The 22,226-nt window shown below is 43.6% G+C and overlaps 1 protein-coding gene across 1 annotated transcript in view; it reads right to left on the bottom strand.

Annotated features, from left to right (window-relative positions):
• The window catches only part of Cfap54 (cilia and flagella associated protein 54), a 283,795-nt gene that overhangs the window by 192,755 nt on the left and 68,814 nt on the right, over window positions 1-22,226 (bottom strand). The window contains exons 21-26 of the mRNA XM_051139645.1: window positions 20,716-20,808; window positions 20,308-20,493; window positions 10,854-10,990; window positions 7,878-8,025; window positions 7,308-7,463; window positions 4,508-4,630 (exon numbers count right to left, since the gene is read on the bottom strand). Coding sequence (XP_050995602.1) covers window positions 4,508-4,630; window positions 7,308-7,463; window positions 7,878-8,025; window positions 10,854-10,990; window positions 20,308-20,493; window positions 20,716-20,808 — 843 coding nt within the window. The remainder of the gene's footprint in view (window positions 1-4,507; window positions 4,631-7,307; window positions 7,464-7,877; window positions 8,026-10,853; window positions 10,991-20,307; window positions 20,494-20,715; window positions 20,809-22,226) is intronic.

Below are 22,226 nucleotides of genomic sequence, written 5' to 3' on the forward strand. Positions count from 1 at the left end.
CTAATGCAAAGTAACTAACTCTCACCCCGTCTCTCAACTGCTTGGCTGAGGCAGCACCCTAACTTGCTACCGCTTCAGCCGTGGAGTGGCCCCTCTGTTGTTACACGTAAGCCTCAGGGCCCTCAGGACCATCTGAGGAGCACTTCTTTGGATATTCTCAAAGCATCAGAATCTATCCAGAGCATATCCATTTCGCCTTCACACACACACACACACACACACACACACACACACACACACACACACACTTACTTCCTCATCTGGGGTCAATTAAAATTATTGTGCTTGTCCAGTTGTCCAGAAAATACAGGCAGACATCAACATGGCCCTGCCCTTGCGTCCTCTATCCCTCACACACGATGGATTGCCAGCTTCTCCACTCAGCTCATAAATAACCCCCAAGCCTGCTATTCCCTTCTGCCTCTTGCTTTCGCCACTTGTCTAGTTATCACTTCCCTTCTAGCTCAGCCCCTGCCTCAGGTCTCACATCCTTCAAGTCACTAGCTGCCACACAATTGGAACAATTTCCTTCTCTATAATGCACACCCATTTTACCATCCCTGGGTTTAGAACCCCTCAAAATCTCCTCTTGGACCTCAGAAAATGGCCTTTCATCACTTGCTACCTGCTCACTGTGCATCTCAACTCAAATGTTTTTATTAATATTTTTATATACATATTTACATTTTTATACATATATATAATGAACTACAAGGAACAAGAAGAACCCTGAAACAATCAGGAATTATATTAATGTTACATTCATGGTTTTTTGGCCATTTGTATTTGGCAACTTTGGAGAAAACATCTTTTCATCTTGGTGAGTCTAAAATTTTGAATGTAAATTAGTATCTATCATATTTCATCTCTATCAACTTAAAGCACCTATCTAGACCTAAAAACATCTTAACCTCAAAACAACTAAGCTTCATTGTGAAACTAACCTATTTGGTCTTCAATCCCCATCAGAAACTTGAGAAGGAATAACATTAATTACCCAAGTAAACAGGAAGTGCTGCTTACCAGCTTCCAAGTTGAAAAAAAAAAAAAAAAAAAAACGAGAGCGCCATCAACTCAAATCTTTAACCACAGCCTATGTGACTAAAGATAATCTTGATTCTCCTTGTGATGAGCTGCATATTTTCTCATTGGTTATTCTCTGGGTCAATCAGTAGTAGCAATCTGCCTCTGCCATGCATTTTCCAACTCTGATATTTGCCTCTAACTTTGCTCATAATTTCTCGTCATAAAAGTGTTCCAACTACAAGTAGCTATAGTTTTCAATATGTGATCCCCCTTGCTGAGGAAGGTGAGCCCTGACTCCAAAGCCACATGGCTTCCCTAATCCAGCTGGAGGTTATTATGGTGGAACGTTGGGCTCTGAATTTACTTCAGGTGCACAGTCATTTACACCAGGGTCACCCACTCTGAAAACCATAGCAGAGCAGGGTCTCCACGGTCAATCAAATTGCTACCTGTGTAACGCGTTCGTGTCTTCCAGAGACGTGAGCGGAACCCTCTACTCTAGTACACCATTTGTACTCGGGTGTTTTCACATCTATTGGGAACCTTTAAATGAGGCTAGAGAAACGCCATGGGAATTGCGATTAAAACTGCATTAAATATAAGTGTTATTTTAGGACAGATTTATATTTCTGTTGCAGCACATCTTCATGCCTGGGAACTTGGTGTGGCCCGCCATATGCTCAGACTTTAATGCGTATCCTTGGCAAGATTTCAGTTCTTTTATGCAGGTTCTCTGACACTTTTCTGGGTTTTTAAATAGTACATAGAGTCTGCCCTCTGCATGTCTAATGATTTCTGACATAAAATAAAACTATCGCTCATATCTGTTTAATATATGCCTACTTGATATAGTCTTCACATGATTCTAATTGTTCCTTACCAGATATTTGAGACCCCTACAATTACAAGTAAGCTACATTTTTCCTTTCTACTCTTCTAAAAGTATTTTAAATCTATGTCTACAGCACAAGAGAGAACCTCGGAAAATAATGACTCTCTGTTCAAAGCCCTTCCTAGGCCTGGTTTTTTAGGAAATGGCTTCAGAAATTTGCCATTTAGCATGATATTTGCTTTAAAATGTGGGTAAATGTCCTTATCGGTATTCTGCAGCTCCCTTTCATCACGAATTCACTAGCAATTTTATTAGGAAAAGTGGCGAAGTGTTATCAAATGTCTTTGTGGCATTTTTCATGCAATCTTATTTTTCTTCAATTTGCTGTTATTTAAAAAAAAGGGGGTCAAGCTTTATTTTAATTCAGACTCTTTCCCTTTTCGTGGTGCTAAGAATCAACTAGAGGGAAGACTTGGTCCTCCGTGCCTGACACTGGGCTTGCCATGAGAGTGGCATACAACACAACTGAAGCTCTCCAACAGCAGGGGAAGGTCAGCCCCAAACAGCCAAAGGACAGTGCGCAATGCCACTCTTGTCTCTGGTTAATGTTTGTGGCTTTGAGCTCTGCTTTTTCTGGTGTGAAAATCATCATCTCCCTCCATTACTTTTGTTGGTGTTTGGCCCTCACTGTTGTCCTCTTCGTTTTAGACGTCTTTCTTGAAGTAGTATCTCTACAGACGCCACATTTCAAGCCCTCCTGGAAGCCTGTCTTCTAAAATCATCTACACTCTGTGATGTGGTTAAAACTTAATTTATTACTTCCATCTTTAAGATGAATACTCTCCCTTGCTTCTTACTTTGGATAAATTAGCTTACTTCCCTCCTGGCCCATATTTCTTGTTCTTGGGGCTCCTCTCTCTGTCTCCGTGTCTCTCTCTGTCTCCGTGTCTCTCTCTGTGTCTCTCTCTGTCTCTGTCTCTCTCTGTCTCCGTGTCTCTCTCTGTCTCTGTCTCTCTCTGTCTCTGTCTGTCTCTGTGTCCCTCCCCCTCCCTCATTGTTCCCACTTCATTCTCTTTCCTCCCTGTACACTTAGAAGTCCCACTATTCTGTAAAGTCGTACTCACAGTGACACATAACCATGAAATCTTTACATACGTATGTGTGTCCTGTCAGACACACTTCATGTAACAATCATAACTGTGTACAACCATGGTCCAACAATCTACCTGGTAATGTGCTCTCCCCTCCTCGGATACAATGGAAGCTTTAGTTCTGGGCTACTAATAAGTTTGTCTTTTAAGGATGACTCCTGTCTTTCAGGAAACCCTACTTACACTCACAATGCAAAGTCCAACTCACACCTTTACGCCCTGTTTACTTGTAATAGTGCAGATCCCGAGTGATTCACTGCTCCTACCAGCCCCCTCTTTTGTCTCCCCTATCTTAGGACTTCCGCTTGGAATCAGTTGTCATTTGATAAAGTGTTTCCTCAAGTGTTTTCCCCAGATAAGTGCAGGGCACAACACTTGTGCTTTGCAAGTGTCTATTTTTGCCCCGGAATGATGAATGGTATCTTTCTTGGTTATTAGTTCTGGGGCCTCGGGTCCTATCCTTCAAACAGCCATTTGGTGTTTTAACTCCTGGTGCCGCTAATACGGTGGGAGCCTGTTGGTTCTCCTTGTATTGCGAAGAACCTGCTCTTCCCCAGCACCCCTCTGCATGAGTGTCCCTGCCTTAATCCTGCTCAGGACTCAGGGAGCCTGTTAGTGTTCATCTGCTTCTTCCTCGAACCAGACTCCAAGTGTGCTCATGCTATGGCGGCTGGGCCCTCCTTCGGAGTGTATCTACGACTCCGAGCAGCTCTACACTGAGGCACTTTCAGATTTGAGTCACGATCTACTCTTACCATGTCCCCTGCTGGCTGGAGTCTCTCAGAGGACATCTATGGTAGGGTCCTGTCCTGTTCCCTCTCTTCACCTGCTCCCAGTGTCTATTCTATTGTCCTTCAGAGTGACAGTTAAGCATCCTCCCTAGGGTCCTCCTTATTACTTAACGTCTTTAGGTCTGTTGGGTGTAGTCGGGTTGGCCTATATTATGTAGCTAATGTCCGCTTATATAAGTGAATATATACCATGTGTGTTCTTCGGGGTCTGGGTTACCTCACTCAGGATGATCTTTTCCAGCTCTATCCATTTGCCTGAATTTTTCACAATTTCTTTGTTTTTAATGGGTAAATAGTATTCCACTGTGTAGATGTATCGCAGTTTCTTTATTCATTCCTCGGTTGAGGGACATCTAGGTTGTTTCCAGTTTCTGGCTATTACAAATAATACCATTATGGACACAGCTGAGCAAGTATCCTTGTGTGGCGCATTACAAGTTAGTGGAGGTGCCCTCTGAGACCAGAAGAGGGCATTGGATCTTGAGCAGCAGGAATTATAAGCAGTTGTGAGCTACCTGACAAGGGTGCTAAGAAACAAACGCAGGCCCTCTGCAGGAGCAGCATGAGCGCCTAACTTCTGAGTGCTGTCTCTGGCCCTGGGCATGCTCTTCTTATGCTGTCCAACTATCATCATTAAATGATGTTTGACTTCCTCGCTCAGTAAAGTCATGCATTTTATGAGAGTAGACAAACAATGAGATAAATACCTTTGTCATATAGAAGATGCAGCAAGCTACCATATGCTGGACACTTTCAAAGCTTGGAATGTGTTTCTTTGAGTGAACAATATTTGGCATGCCTTGCAAAACCACAATACATTTTATCAAGATCTAAAAAAAAAAAGAAGCAATGATTTTGTGTCAAAATATCATCTTATTTAGTATAAATATGGTACGTAAATCATATCAGTCTTAAGCTACGAAGTGCCACTGCCATAGATCATTATTGATAATATATCCATGGGGTATAAAAGAATATACATAGATAAAATGGACATATTCAATTTTCAGATGAGTCATCTATCTATATAAGCTTGAAAACTGGTCAAGAGTACAAAATAAGTATACAAGTAACTATAAAGCAGTGCTTATTTCCACAAGTACTGTAAATGATAGAGGCCAAATGCTGTATGGCTCCAAAACCCTCAAGGTCACCTCTATGCTTAGGGGTACTTTGAGAGAGGACAGAGGGGATCAGGCTGTATCTGACTTAGTATGGAGGGACAGAGCCCTGGCATGAGAGTACCTCTGAGGTGACAACTGAGCATTCACGGAAAATCAATTAATGCTGGCGTCTATATCCTCTCCCCAGCTTCACACAGTGTGTCCGTGGATCTGATCTAAAACTAGACGGTTTTGTTGGGGTAAGTCATGCCATGCAGGTCAGAGCAATAACACCACCAAAGAGGCAGAGCTCAGACTGTGGCAAGCCTGTCACCATTTTGATGATCCCCAAGACAAATTAATATACGTGTGTTTTTTCTTTTAGGTTTCTTCAAGCCACCGTTCTAACAATATTTCATTACCCTGATACCCTGGTGAGGATGCTTAATGCTTGCTCACTCCCTCCCATCCATGCCAACTTACCCTCTGTCCCCACTGCACATTACATGCCCAAACCATGCTAACTACCTTAGTCATTTCTCAGTGTGTGTGTGTGTGTGTGTGTGTATGTGTTGCACACAAGTGCATAGATGTACCCAGAAATAAAAAGTTACACTTATTTCCCAAGCTGGCATTTATATACACTTGTCTGAACTTTTATCTTTTCCTTTAACTATCCTTCACCAAAAAAAAAAAAAAAAAAAAAAAAAAAAAAAAAAAAAAAAAAAAAAAAAAAAAAAAATTGCTTCCTTCCAAATCCACAAGGACAGCCCTAGTTTGTGTTGCTAATGGCTACATATTCTCATCTGGCATAGACCAACCATAACTTATTGTTCTCACATCCAACAGTTCACGGCTAATGTTTTAGTTCTAGCGCTAGCATTGCTTCTCTTCATTTCTCTCTCCTCCAGTCAGCACTACAGAAAACACCCTGACACGTGCGAAGGTGCCTACCACAAGCAGCAAGTAAAAGCCCTGCTTTGAGAAGGATGATGAAGCAACAGCCTGGAAGCCATGGTACCATTGTGGTTATCTGAGGGAAAATGCATGGACCCGGGACACAAACAGTAGTGGCAGCCCCAGACTCAGCCGAGTAGTGATTTTATTCTGTGTAACACTTACAATGTATTTTTAATTTTATTAAAATGTTATTCTATGAAATAGAAGAATCACTATAACAGGTACATTTGGTTTTTAAGTTTGCTTAAAGTTAGATTTAATTTAATTAAAATTAAGATTGCTTTATTAAAATCCAAAATCTTGTAATATTCCCCATTTCCTTGTGAGTCAGAATGCCAGTGTTGTCATACGTTCTCACCAGCAACAGGAGCTACAGATCTTACGTTGTTAATCCGGTATGCTTCCAGAAATACTTGGTACCCAAGCATGTTAGCATGCAGTGGATTTGGATTTTTGTGAGCTGTCTATCCAAGCCCTGTGTCCATTCGCCCATTGGGTGATGGCTTCCTGTCCCACCTCACTATTCCTCATTTACTTTGAGTATATTTTTTCCAATTCCACAAGCTTCCTACAATCTTTGTTATGGTCCTTTTGTCTCATACAGTTTTTTGTTTCTAGATGTTCTTTCTTAAATGGGAAGATTTCCCTCTGAAACCCCAGGCTACATATGTCATCTCCTGGGTTGGTTTGATTTTCCCCCTAAAGTTTTGCTTTATTTAACTTGTAGGTTTCTTAAATTTTATTTATGTTTATTGGTATTTTGTCTGTATGTCTATGTGATGGTATTGGATCCTGGAGGTACAGACAGTTGCGAGCTACCTTTTGGGTGCTGGGAATTGAACCCAGGTCCTCTGGAAGGGCAGTCAGTGCTCTTAATCGCTGAGTCATGTCCCCAGCCCCTAACTTGTAATTCTTAAACAGGTGGGGATACTTTTACATAATATAATAGAGACCAGATTCTACTTTCTTTCAGAGGAATAACTAGGTGTTTCACCATCATTAATTCAAAATGTTCATTCTCTTCCCTTTGAATGAAAATATCAACTGTGCTACCAAGAAGGCTTTCTCAGATTATTCACTGTGTGCACCCTAGTGATGACTTTAGCAATGCATGTTGAAAATATACTGCTGTATGTAAAATGACAAGAATATCAAAACTGAAATTAACTCCTAAAACTGAGACATGACCATTGCCAGTGTTTGACTAAGGCCCTTGATGGGACTGTGAATTTTCAAAGAAACACACTTGGCCTTTTTGTTTTGTTTTGTTTTCTGATATATAATCCATTAGGACACTTTCCATTTAACTCCTGAAAATTCACAATACTTCTTCCTGGCACATTTGTCCTTTATGGAAGATACACTGTTCTTCTTTCCCATAGTGAATCACTGAACTGTCACTCTGCACGGGCCTGCTGGGGAGGCTGGGAGAAGACAGCCTTACCTGGATGGCGGGTACCAGGACGATGTTGTGATAAATGATGGGTGCGAGGAGCCCATAGCACTGGGTCACTGCCTGGAGGGCGTAGTTAGCATCGTTGAGGAAGTTGCTGACCTCCAGCGCCACCAGCACGTTCTCACATTCCTTCAGTCTAGCGGCCTGTGCAGACAGAAGAAACGCTGTGACTCGGGCATGAGTAACAGGCGCTGCACTCCATGTGTCTTTGAGGACCAGAGTGGGCAGGGAATGTGACCCTTCTGGCTCAGCAACATGAACAATAATATGAAGAAAATCAAAATTTACAAAGGACTCTGCCTCTCCCTTAGTGCTACACGTGCATAGCATGATCTTGGAATTAAACTCCAGCATATTTTGTAAGACAATGTGCCCACCGTTTTTATTGGCAAAAAAAAGGGGGGGGGGCTAAGTTTTAATTTCAGAAAAAATCCCTAGTTTACAAAACCATAAATTGTGGTAAATAATAAATAAAAAATAATATAGCAATAACATTGTACCCACTTGTTTAACGAATTCTAATTTCACTTACTTTGTGATGAAATGGAATGTACTCACTTGTTGGGCAGGGAAAATCTCATTGCCTTTAATATTATCACAGTAGAGATTTTCTTCTTTAATTTTAATGTCACTGATCACAAAGATATTTCTAAGGAAAAGGTATAAGAGGATCGAAGAAGTATCTGCCAAGATGTCGGAATGCAATCTGCAGGAGGAGGAAATGGTGTTAAGTGTGGTACAGTGAAATGACTGGCCTAGCGCATCTATTTAGCCTGCTTGTGTTCTCCGATTCTCAGAATCCACAGAGTGACCCTGACAGTGATGGCGGCACATGGAACAGCTGTGTCTATTTAAACCAAAGGCGAGTTCAGCACTAAGGAAGCGAAGCAGTTGAGATGTCAGACCACCAGTCTGTAAAAAATAATCAGTGTCGGATGTTCCTAGTTGTTACAAAGGGCTGCCCAGTCAACACGATGCAATTCCAGTACGCCAGGTTGGAGACCAGGCCCGGGAGCCCAGCTGGTGAACTTTGTGAAGCTGGGGAACATGCTAAGCAGATTCGGCTAGAGACGATGAGCCTTGGTGGCCCTGGTTACTTCTGATTGCCTTTTCTCCATTGCAGTCCACAGTGCCAAAGGTAGGCAGAGCTTTGAAATCTGCGGGTTCTTTTCTGTTTCCAATCCCCATATGCCCTAAGCTCTAACTGGTGATAGACCCTCACACTCAAGCTTGCAATCCATCTGCTCTCTGAGCCTCCTCTGCCCATAAAGCCCGGAAGAGCCTGACATCATAAATTCACACTTCAAATTGATCCTGCCTTGTTGAATTTTGCACTCTCTTATTGGGGGTGGGGGTCTAGTTCTCCACCCCTGCGATGCACACTGTACTTCCCTGGGTGGCCTCACAGTGGTCCTCAGCACCGTGACCCACGCCTTCATTCCACCTATCACTTTGTGACCCCATTACATGCCCTGCACACCCCAGAGTCCAGTAAGTGTCTTTGATATTGAGGTTCCCGGAACCTTAGTCTCTGCCACCTCATATCATCGCGTGACCCTGTAAGGACACCACTGCCCAATTTTTCTAGCTTGTCACAACACCGGTTGCTTGTTTACTTATTTATTTTTCCTTTCGCCTTTTTAAGATAGCATCTGCTTAGAGCCTACTACATGCAGGACACTCTCCTTGGCCCTGGGATACAAATGTGAACCAAGCAGGCTTAGCCATCAGGAACTGAGCTTCACCACAAAGTTCTGCATTGGCTATGATGTCAGTGCTAGCACTTCAGCTCTTCCTGGGAGCCCCTCTGTGCACATGCCCCCATAGAACATTCTAGCAGCTCTGAGCTCTATGCCCTCTTGGGTATAAAGGCCCCAGGACAGTGCCATTGCCCCCAGCATTCTCTTGTGTCTTCATCCTCTCCCTCTGCACTGGCTCCCTCCCTTCCCTCTAGACACCAAAATACTTCCTGGAGCCTGACTTTCAAGCCTCTGCCTGCTGCTCTTCTCGCTTTTCTCTCCCGCCCATGAGTGGTCTTCACTTGTTTATGGTTTCCATTTTTGTTATTCTTCTGCCCATCACAAAATCCTTTCTGGCCCATGGTTTTACAGAAGTTACTCTCTTGAATTCACTGGTGGCCTCCTGATTTCTACCGCGCTCAGCCTTTCTGCGGGATTCCATTGAGCCTGACCTGGCACTTGCATGTGCTAGAGCAGCCCGGTCCCCTGCCCGCCCCCCACCTCGCCCTCCCCCCATAACTCCCATTGCCCTTAGCAATGCATCTCTCTGGTTCCCAGTCTCCTGGACAGCACCCCTTCAGCGGTCCCCCTTGGCTCCATCACTTACACCTGCCCCTTTAACGTAAGCAGCGCCAGTGCTCAATACCAGAATTGTCTATTTTCTGCTAAAGTTCAACCACCATTCCCGAGGAGACAAGCACCTTTTCAAGATTTTAATGGTGACCTCCACAGACAATTTCCAAATTGCCACCTCTAGCGTTGACTGTCTCCTGAATGTCAGCACTAAACAAAACATCCACTATCCTCATCTGACCTACAAAGGCATCCTGCTGAAAAAGCAAAAGCAAAAGAAAACTATCTTCAACTCCACTCATTATCTTCCTACACACACACACACACACACACACACACACACACACACACACACACACTCGCTTCCCTTAGTAAATGCCACAGACCCTGCGGTCTGTTAACACTAGGAAGCCCGGTCGCTTCTCACTCCATCTTCTATACCGCATAAAACCTAACTCTTATCTCTTTTTTCTCTTAAAATGCTCCTCAGATCTCTCTCCCATAGCATCACGATCCTTGCACAGAGCAAATGTGAAGTCTATATTTGTTTAATTGAAATGGAATTAAGCTTTTAGTGCAAATAAGTATAACCAACACCTTACCTTGCCTAGCATTTATATTTTTAAGTTTACAATCTATAAGGGGAAAAGGGTTGTATCTTTCAGGCATTAATAAGCAAGTGAGGGTTTTGGGGTTTGGGTTTGGTTTTTCAGTGTGTAGGCACAGCCTGAAATGCTGTTGTGAGACTGATCTGAACTCCTGCCCCTTTAAGGAAAAATAAGAGGCAGAAAAGTCATAGCCATGTTCTATGGCTTCCACTGGCATGTTGGCAACTGCTGAGAGTCTGAACCTGGGCACCTATGTGGAGCAAGGGAGACACCCCCATGATCCCAGTCCATACATCAAGAATTAACCCCATCTGCTCCCTGCTCCTTTTCGAACGTCCTCAGGGAGCGTTCATGTCTTCTGCTCTGGCTGCTGTCACTAGGCATTTGTATGCCAAAACCTTTGTCCATCTGCCCCACTGTTTTTCCTGACTCGAGAAAGGGCGTATCTAACAAGAACTCTAAGGCCTTGGAATATATGCACTTTACAATTCTGGGTAGATACACTTTTACTCAGGCTATCTTGATGTGAAAACGAGAACAAGTGATTTGTTTTCTGCCCTCCACTCTGTCCCCCATACCCGCAATGTTGCACTTTAATGTAACATTCCTATTACCTTCTCTGTGTTATTGTCATGATGTTGTTTAGACAGATAAGCGACTGATCATCCTGAAGAGGCGAAGCAACAAAATAATCCCAGACTGGGGAGAACACTTTCTTGGCCAGCTCATAGTTACCGATCTGATAGGCGACCTGCGACAAAATATAAAAATAATAAATAAATAAATAAATTGTCTCAAAGGATCTTTGCCCTTGGGATATGTATATTTCAAATAGAATTTTGACACATCCGGCGCACACTAATTCCACATTTGCCATTCTGCTCACTGTGGTGTCACAGTGAGGGAATGGGGTGGCCTTGGATGGCCACTGGCAGGGGAGGCAGATGCATTTTGAAGTCTCTTTTATTTCTAAATTGCATGGAAATTTGAAACTCTGTAAGGATGTTTCAAATCCTCATAAGCAAAACAAAGATCACATCTGAGCCAAATTAATTTCATTTCCATCCAGCTCAGCAGTGGGCCCCATTTATTATAGATACCGTTATAATGAACAATCTGCTCCAAGAGAAACAATCAGATTTCCCCAACCTGATATATGAAATATATTTCATTCTTCCCTGGTTCTGACTGACACTTTCAGAGCTTTTGTGCAACAAAGAGTTGGCAGCTGAAAAGGCTAAAGAATAAGACAGAAATGCTCTCTCCAAGAGCTCGTATCTTTCAAGTTTAACAGATCCACTGTTGGGAAAAATAATTTCACTTGTAAAACTTAGAAGTTCAGTAGAAAAAAAATTATCACCAACTGACCTTCTTTTGATAGAATATATTTAAGGGACTTTCTAAAACTTCTTCCATTTAAATACATACCTAACATGAACCTTCAGCAAATGACTTCCACACTGCTTCAAGTGATAAGGCATAAATAAATTCATTGAATTAGCACAGAAAGGACATTTTATTAGAACAGTATCCACTCATGGGAAAAACTTACAAGGCCAGAACTTCTCTAGTCTGTCAAATGATTCCTCCTGACTCACCAAGCAGTAAGCTTTCCTGACCGTTTCTACTCTATGCTGAATGCTGGGGGAGCAAGCTCCTGTCAGCCTAGGAATGCCCTTACCGTCCATGTGACCGGACCCAGGCTAAAGGCATAATGCACACTGCAGCACAGCAGAGCTACAAAGAAGAGCATAATTATTGTAGAGATCTTAGTAATATAGAGCGAGCATTGCAAAAGTGGGGAGAGAGCGGGGGTTAAGCGGAACCCTAAGCCAAGGATACAGTCCCAAATGGTACAGTTTAGACAGCATTGTGAGAAAAACAAGACATGAGAAATGGTCAGAGAACATCGAAGAAAGACTGCAGGGATGAGTCAGAACTGGAAGGAAAATGGGCAACGTGGAAAAAAAGTTAATGTAAGATGCATGGGATCTGTCAGGCCTGAAAGTCAGATGGAACTTTCTACATGTGAAGTGTTACTGTAAACACCTGGGCCTATTCCACTGACTGCCTCTTACAGCCCGTCAGTCCCCTTTGTGGGGGAAAAGTGGAAACTAGAACATGGAGACAGTGAAAGTGCACAGAGCCCACAGTCAGAAAAAGTAGTAGATTCCAGTGCTAGAGTGAGTGCAGCAAGCCACCACTGTGGTGACCAATCAGAGTCACAGAAACACCATGTAATTCTAAGATGGTCAAGGAAAGTGAGACGATGTGTGAGGGGGTTGCTAAGCCTACAACTGAGCCTTCCTGTTACTAAGAGCCCCGGCTGCCCAATGGATAAGGTGTAGGCCTTAAATAATGTTATTGGCTTAACGAGTGAACACTGTTAAAGATGTGCCGAGTACAAAAACAAAATAATAAAGTGATGAACTTGTGAAGCATCATAGGCTTTTACACAGGAAGTGCCATGACGGCTGCGTGTGCACCAATAATTAACCTACCAGTGCTGGATAGAGCAGATTTCCAAAGGGGGGTGGGGGTGGGAAAAATGAGAAGCAGCACACTAAAAGACCCGTGGGCTGCGTTAGATGCCTCCTCCTTGATAACGGCCCACATACAGCTTCCAGAATTCCACACTGCAGGCTTGCTTCCTGACACAGTGGCCACCTTCCCTCCCAGATGCCTCTGCCTGTCCCTCCTCCTCCCCTGCTCGTTGTGTTGGACACCCGAGGTCCCCTGACTCCTTGGGCTTCTCTTTTCTGTCCACGGTTTCCTGGTGGCAGCACGTGGCTTGCACTATCACATGCTGTTCTCAAATCTTTCTCCCAAATCCCAGAGCCATGTATCCTACCTCAACCTGCCCCAACTTTCAGTTTTCCCCTGCTCCCAAGAATACATACACCACACAGCCTCACAAGCAACTCAAACAAGGGCGAGTCTGTCCTTCCAATTGCATGATTAGCCTTAGAGCCAACTTGGCTCCTTCAGAGCATACCCAGGCCCTGACCTGGCACCGCTGGTGAGCCCCTTCCACCCCTCACTAGAATTCAGCAGAAGAGAGTCCTTCCTCCCTAGTCTCTCCACATCCGTTCCCACCCTAGCCCGATGAGCCTCTGACACTAGAAGTCACACGTGACACAGCATGAGTCCAGGCTGTCTGGTAGCTACCCATTTTAGGCAAGGCAAAAGCTGGCCACTGCCCCACAGCTCACATATCTGACCACTCCCTCTGTTCTCCTTGGGCCCCTACGCTCCAGCCATAAAAGCTGGCCTGCTCTTCATCAGACTGAGGAGGAGAACACCTGAAATTCTTATGGCTCCGGCTCCGGCTGCTCTTCCATGGAGAACCATCACCTCACATCCTAGGCCTCTCCCAAATCTCGCTCTCACTGATCATCCTACTGAACACGTTCCTTACCACTTATTAGCCTCTGACACATAGCCTACCTATTTGCTTCACCCAGTTCTCACCATGACGTTTTGTTCAGTGGTTAAAAACAAGAGGTCTCATCGTGTGAGCCCTGGAGCAACGGAACCACGCAGAACTAGTCAGAAATGCAAAATTCTTGGGTCCTGGTGAACTCTGATGGAGGGACCCAGAACTCCAACCCACACATCCACACACTTGGGCTTTAGGGTTCCTCACATGGAGTAACTGGGGCAGACAAATTACCCAAAAATGTTCTGTTCACAAAATTTAAAAATCATCCTTTCTGGTAATGTCACTCTCCTCCTGTAGAGAGATGCTGAGCAATTTAACTATGTAATACAACGTCGTTTATTAATAGCTGGGGTGAGTACCTGACTCAAGTTGGGTACTTTGTGGCCTCTACTAAATCAAGATGCACTTCACTCAACGTTTATTTCTGATGTTAAGGCTAATAGCACACAATATAGAAGAAGAATTTGATTAAAATCTGGATCACTTATGCAAGAAATTCCTAGTGAGGGGAAGGGAGGCGTTATCAGGTGTGGACAGCTTGGTAAACAGAGGCAGGCTAGTGGTTCTAAAGTCAGGGGATAGTGTAGGAAAAGTTCATGCTGGCTGAGACTGAAATATTCTGCTGTGACATAAAAGCAGGGGACTGACTCTGACATGAACTCTGGTGCCCAATATCTGATCACTTCCCCTTGGTGAGGAGGCCTGGTGTCACTCAGAGGAAGAATAAGCAGGCTACCAAGATGAGACTTGATAGCCTATGACCATATAGTGGGGGAGGAGCTCTCCCTCGGTCTTAGACCTAAGGGAGGGGAATAGGGTGAAAGCGGGAGGGAGGGAGGAACGGGAGGATACAAGTGATGGGATAACAATTGAGATGTAATCTGAATAAATTAATTAAATTAAAAAATGTTAAAAAAACAAAACAACAAACAAACAAAAAGGAGGTTAGCTCACAGAACTTTTAATCAGATTTCCTAGATACGGTACCTAGATGCTGGACTCACAGCAATCTTTACTGAAACACAAAAGTCATACTCTCCTAAATCAAATGACCCAATCAGACACTTTCTCAAAACCATGGATTCTAATTTAAGGGCCTGAGTGACTAGAATTAAGTGATATATAACAATTAAGAATTGCCATTTTTCTTTCAAAAACAGGGATCTTTAGGGAGAGGAAAACAAAACGGATGTGCAGAGAGAATCAAAGGTACAAAGTGTAGCCTTGATGACCCCATGGCCTCCCACAGCTCATGCCTGCCTTGCCAGGCTGGCTCCCTAGTGTACAATCAGAATCCTAGCTGAAACCATCAGTGAAATTATCTGCACACGGTCACCACTGTGATGACGTCAATCTGGATGAGTTAAAAAGACATTTGAAAGGGAAGAGAGATGACATTTAGCATGGAGCCTGGTGTGAAATAGACACTAATTCATTGAGAAATAGATGAATAGGGAGAGTGGGACAGTCAGAAGAGGAGAGGGAAAGGGACGGAAACTTTTGAAGAAAAGCACTTAATTTTTTAAAACTTATTGCTCTAGCTTCCCTGCTTGTTGCTGTGATTAAAACAAAAACCACTCTGACGAAAAGCAACTTACTGGGAGGAAATGTTTTATTTTAGTTTACATCTCTAGGCCACACGGTCCCTCTTGAGGGAAGTCAGAGCAGGGACTTAGATAGAACTCAAAGTGGCAACCACGGAGAAACGCTGCTTGCTGGCATCCTCTTAACTAACTTTCTTTTCTACAGCCCAGGATCACCTGCCCAAGAAATGGCACCAATGGCAGTGGGCTGACCCCCTCCTACGTCAATCAAGATGATCAAAACAAGTCCCCACAAACACATCCACAGAGCAACCTGATAAAGACACATGCTCACCGAGACTCTGTTCAGCTGACTCTAGGCTCAGGCTAGTGGATAGCTAATGCCAACTAAGTCACCCATAATTCTTTCTTTCAGATTTAAACTCATGGCCAAAATGAAACCTTCATGCACCAATGGATACTGGTGAATTCATCTGTGAAGTGGGGACATGGAAGAGCCACAGTTCCCTCACTACTGTCACAGTGCTTGCATGCTCCATCCTCACAGTCTGCTGCATCTCGCCAGGAAGACCTGCTGACACACCAGGTTGGGTGGAGACAAGAGAAAACTGACAGGACGATGAACAGTGGAGGGAAGAGAGCGAGCCTAGACAGGGAGCAGGCAGGGCCGCAGTGACACTGCTCTCAAAGCGTGGGCACTGAGCAAGGCCCAAGACTTGAACTCCAGGAATCTGGGCAGGGTTGCAAAAAAGACATGAGCTGACCCAGTGTCAGACATCTGCTACCTAAGAAACCTTAGGGGTGTTGCTGAAGCCGCCTAAGGCATCCTCTGTAGAACACAGTGGGATTCTAGGCATCTGTTTCCTTAACCATCAAATGAAAGTACCCATTTCATCACATAGAGTTACTGTTGGGAGGGGAGTAATGAAGTTTTGGAGCTGTTTTCAAGTTGACAAATAGTAATTGTGTGGCTGGATGAGTTAACAGTGACTGGATGTTTTGGTGAGTGTGTAATGTGATGGAATGACCAAACTGCACTGATTAGCATATTTATCTAATTGCATCTATTAACATATTTATTAACATACTTATCACCTCAAATGTACATTTCTTTGTGGTGGTGGCCATTATTGGGCATAATGACTTTAGCATTAAGGCTCTCTCCTGCCCACCTCTAACTTAAATGCCTGTTGGGCAGTGTCTCTCCTTTCCCTACCCGCCCTTGGCCCTGACCTCTGAAACCACAATTCTAGCACCCACCTCCATGAACTTGACTTTTTCTAGAACTGTACATCAGTGAGATCATACATTTGTCGCTCTGTGACTGGCTTGCAGCGTAGTCCCTTCATGTCCTCCAGGCCTGCCCATAGACTTTCCTGGAGTTTAAGGCTGAATAATATCCCACTGTGTACACATCATCAGAGTAATGCATGTGAAAACCATGTGCAGTATCACCTCTCACCTCCTAGATGGTCCATTATGAAAAAAAATAGAAGGCAGTGGGAGTCGGTGAGGACATGGGAACCAAGAAACCCTTCTGCATTGCTGTTGCCATCGCTAGCTTGGAAAACACTATAGAAATTCTAAACACAGATTCAACTGAGAAGAGAACGGATGCAGCAGCCCAAAGCTGGAGCCCGCATCCCAAAGAGGTGTCTGTGCGCTGAAGCATACGCCCAAGAGGGAAGACACAAAAGCAGGCTGTGTCCATTTACAGAGAAGGGATGGGCTTAAAGACCTGGCATGGAGCAAGCCTTTGTTGGCACTGCTTCTTCGGTATCTTAATAATTGATATTTACCATTTCCATATCACAAAATGCCCATTTGTATTATTTAATGAGCTGGGCATGGTGGTGCACGCCTTTAATCCCAGCACTCGAGAGACAGAGGCAGGAGCATCTCTGTAAGTTCAAGGCCAGCCTGGTCTACAAATTGAGGCCAACACAGCCAAGGCTACACAGAGAAACTCTGTCTAGAAAAATCAATATATATGACCTGGGGGGAGGCATATCATTTGCCCTTATGTATTACAAGTAGGAAAAACAAAATAATTGTGTTAAAGTCAAAACTAGATTCCACTCATCAATTTCTAGTTTTCTATATTTTATAATACATTTTAGCTATTACCTGCTTTAAAAATAGTAAGCAGAAATGACACCAGAAAATAAGGGAATAGTCACAAAAATAATAAACTTGTAAAGGATTCCTTTTAAAACAAAATCAAAACAGACTAAATCACTAATGTCCTACATTAATGAAAGACCTGGTAAAGATTCACCTGAGTTTACTAATGTTTATAGAATAATGTGGAATGAAAGTGCAACCTAAACCCCCAAAGGCCATGCTAACCAGAAGCATTTTGGGAAATAGCTCATCTTTTCCTACTTAATACTTATGATAATGCATTTTAGTGAACAGAAATGTCCTGAAACTAAAAACCTAACCACTATTATGAAAACCAGATTGTACTTTTGAAAGAAAGGTTTATATTAACGTAGAATATATATAAAAGCTTAATCTTTGAATTTAAGAGTTAAGGAGTTTTAATAAGTGAGAGATTTCTGCTTTAGCCACTTGGCATCATGGGAGACTGACCTGAAGAACTGAAAACACGGTGTCAATAAAGAGACCCAGGCCATTGCTCCACGGCACTTCCCATTATCCCAGCAGTACAGGCCGGACTTCATTTTATTAACTTTCAATGAAAGTTCTGCCAAATGGAACCCAAGAGCCAAACCACTCCCGGGAGAAAAATTAGGTCTTGATGAAATATTCAGCTCCCCACAATAACTCCATAGCCGCAAATTAGAGAATATATTACATTCTAAAGAAATCAAAATACCAGGAAGCCATGAGCTCCTGTGACATGCTACACCGATGCTTGACAAATTCTAGCAATTCTCTTGGTTTAATTTTCTTTGAAAAATGTGATCATATAAAATGGCAGTGAGATCTAAGCTTATAATACCAATCAACTATTAAAAATAGCACAGCACAATGGAAATATGATAACACTCAGAAAGCCATCCACTCTACAGACAACAATAGGCTTTAAATTAGAGACCTCAGACGTAGGTCAATGAGTCGCTCTGGTGTCCTATTCATGGGTGACAACAGCTATCCCAGCGAGAAGGTTAATCATAGGTGTGTTTATAACTAACAATAATATCCAGTGTGCACTGTGAGACAGATGCTGTGGTTACACATTTGACATATGTAACTCTATTGACATTCCCAGGACCCACGAACATCCTACTGCTGCTCTCGCTTGACAGATAAAAGTCACTTGCTCAGTACCACATGGCCTGTGAGGAGCCTGAGTCTTAACTTGGTTCTGCCTGTATCTATTGACCTGCTAATTTCCTTTCTATGGACGTATCCTCAAAAAAGCAGACATGGGTGCAGTTAAAGATTTATAAGCAGTAATGTGTGTTTTAGCTTTTTTATAATAATAAAATACTGAACATGGGGACATGGGAGGGGTTGGAAGGAGAAAAGGAAAAAAGAGATTATATAATTATATTTTAATTTTTTAAATTAACATTCAATAAAATGGAATCACTAAAAAGTACTTCATAGGAAATTTCCTAATGCAATAAAAAATTACAAATTATCTATTAAGTGAAAATATTATGTAAAATAGTATGTATAGTTAAGACTCCGGAAGTGGCTGAAGAGAAGGAACAGGAGGACAGGAGCTTTCCATAGAGGTCCTCTGAAAGACTTCACCCACAAGGGGATTGAAACAGATGCTGAGACACACAGCCAAACTTTGGGGCAGAGCATAGGGAGTCTTATGGAAGAGTTGGGGGATAGAAAAATCCAGAGGGAACAGGGGCTCCACAAGCAGACCAACAGAACCAACAAACCAGAGGGGGGGGGAGAGGGTTGGGGGTGGTACGGAGACTGATGCACCAACCAAGGACTGGCCAGGCATGGGGAGGACCTAGACCCTCTGCTCAGATGTAGCAGACAGGCAGCACAGTCTCCATGCAGGTCCCATAATATGGGGAGTGGGGGCTGCCTCTGACATGGACTCTCTTGTCCACTCATTGATCACTTCTCCCTTGCCAGGCCACAGAGGAAGAGGATGCAGGGAGTCCTGATGAGACCTGATAGGCTGGGGTCAGTTGGAAGTTCTGCCTTTCTGAGGACTAAGGGAGGAGGGTATAGGGGGAAAGGCAGGGAGGGTAGGACCAGAAGGAGATGGGGGGGGGGGACTACAATAGGGTTGTAAAGTGAATAAATTATAAATAATTATTTCAAGACAAAAATATAGGAATTCATATTTGTGTTTGTACATTATGTACACATATAATTGCATGTATAGATAGATGGATGGATGATAGATACATAGATACAGATAGATAGATAGACAGACAGACAGACAGACAGACAGACAGACAGACAGGAAGGATAGTTGATAGACAAATAGATAAGATGGCCAGTAGGTAACTAGATAGATGCACAGAAATGAAGAGCTGTCTCTGGGTATGAGTTTCTTATGCTGCTGCTACTGACACGTTGTATTGGATTTTTTGTTTTTCTTACAGTGTTTGTGATTGAGCTCAGATCCCTGTGCGTGCTGGGCTAGTATTCTGTTACTGCTGAGTTACACCCCCAGTACGCGCTGGGAACTTCCGCTTTGCAGAAGGCCATCCCTGTCACACTGTGTGCTGCTCTATCATCCTCCCTTACCTCTACTTGCTAGACACCAGTGGCATCCCACTAGGTTGTGACAACCAAAAATGTCACCAGACATTTGACAACATTGCCCCAGGGTAAGATCTGCTGCTACTCTGGGTAGTAGCAGGTAACATTTATTTATATGCATTGCAGGATTTCCCAAAACGTCTAAAATTACATTTGTCCTCCTGGGGAAAAATGTTCTGTAGAAGGAAAACTCACTAATAGGGGAGGCAACGACTCAGGTTTTATCAAGTAAGCTGCAATCGTGGTAAATACGCATCCGAGGCGCTGTGGAATGTGTACTGTGATTTCTCTTCCATCAGGACTACTTAGCAAATGCTTAACGGAGCGGGGGGGGGGGGGGTGTTGAAAAATAGCAGCCATCTTTTCTACCTGTGTCAGGTACATCCGAGTGGTGAGGGCAGAGAGAGGCGGGTAAATGAGAATTGGTTTTGTTGTCTCCCCAACAGCGTCGCCAATGAGTTTCCCATAGGAAGAAAAAGCAGCAACCGCAAATATATATTTTTCATTGGTTTCCAAACCTTTAATTTCAAAGAAGCTTCTGCCATCGGCTGGTATCTGTGAACAGAAACATTTCAGCTTTTACTCAGACAATTAAGGCGGTGTGACTATTAAAACCTAATTGGATAAACCTTTCCCCTTCGCTGTTGGCTCTTGGTTGTGACTAAGTTGGAATTAGTGTCAATCCATTGCTGCGATGACCTCCTCGTAAGGGGAACAGACACTGGGTTGTGGCTGATCAGGCTTTGATAAGGTCTTCTGACCGAGAGGGTGACATACCGCTTCTCCTGAGGTTGGGAGGTGGTTGTTGTTTAGTCTGACTTTTCCGTAGCTTCCCTTTGCTTTGCAACCCAATATGCAGTACCAGGACACCTGGAGGGGAGAGAGGCAGCCAGCCATCACCCACAGTCTGTTTATCAGCACTTGATCGCCTCTGTCTAGGTATAGCACAAAGCAATAATCTTCCCACAAGAACGGCAACTACTCACGGGTGAAGCCACAACATCTTTTATGCACATATGTCATCTCTACAGTGACAACAAACGTGGGGCTTGCTTACCTCAGACAACCAAGACAAGTGTTGTTTATAATTTCTCTCCCCACACCCTGCCTCTCTGTGTGAACGTGTGTGTGCGTGCGCACGGGCATGTGCACACACATGCACACATGCATGCATACACAGTGCATGTGTGGAGGTTAAAAGGAAAACGCAGTTGTCAGCCCGTGCCTCCTGCCATGTTTGAGATAGGCCTGTTGTTGCTTTCCTACATTCAGAACAGCAGGCTAGCCAGCCCACGAGCCCTGAGACGTTCTCCTAGCTCATTCTCCCTGGCCCACACAGGAACACAGGCATCACAACCTCTCATGCTGTGTCTGGCTTTTATACGGGCTCTGCGATTTTGAACCCAGATCCTTACGCCTGCTTGGCAAGCACTTTTACCCACTGAGCCACCCACCCAGGCCCTCCCTGTTGCCTGCCTCGGTCACTATTAATTGAGCAGCTCTTTGTACTGACATTAGTAAGCTGGCGTGTACTTTCCTTTTCCTTGGCATAGTCTTTGCACACAGGGAGGGGTTTCATAAAGACTTCTTTGTACACGCAGATCAAGTCCTTTGAGCATGTTCAGTGTTTGCCCCCTACCATCCTGATAGTCTCACTCGCTCCCCCAGCCTCCCCTCTGCTTCCACATCCTGTATACATGCATAATATGATGTGTCCACATAAAAGCTGGAGTTTGAAAATGAGAGAAATGGGCAACGTCTGCCTACTTGAGCCTGCTTTGTTTGGCTTACTAAAATGATCTCCACCTTTTCCTAAAGAACAACATGATCCATTCTTTTTACGGCTGAATGAAACTTCACTGTGTATATATTCCACATTTTCTTCATCCACTTGTCTGTTGATGGACACCTAGGCAGGTTCTAACTTATCTATTGTGAAGATGGCTGAAAGCACAGGTGTGTAGGCATCTCTGCACGGTCCTACTAGTACAAATGCAGGAGGGGTGGAATTTGGTCACATGGTAGCTGTATTTTTCTTTCTGGGGTATCTCCACCCTAGTTTTCACCATGGGGAAGAATAAGAATGAATTCTATCTCCACCAGCAGTGTGTAAGTGTTCCCTTCTCCTGAATTCTCACCAGCATTGGTTGTTATTTGTTTTCTTAATGGTTGTCATTGTGACCAGGGTGAGACGGGATCTCAATGTTGCTTTAGGTAGCTTGCCCTAGTGGCTGAGAACAGTGAAAATTTGTCATATGATTACTGGCTGCTCCCACCTCACCTTTTGA

The sequence above is a fragment of the Acomys russatus genome, chromosome 31 (genome assembly GCF_903995435.1).
Source record: "Acomys russatus chromosome 31, mAcoRus1.1, whole genome shotgun sequence".
Lineage (NCBI taxonomy): Eukaryota > Metazoa > Chordata > Mammalia > Rodentia > Muridae > Acomys > Acomys russatus.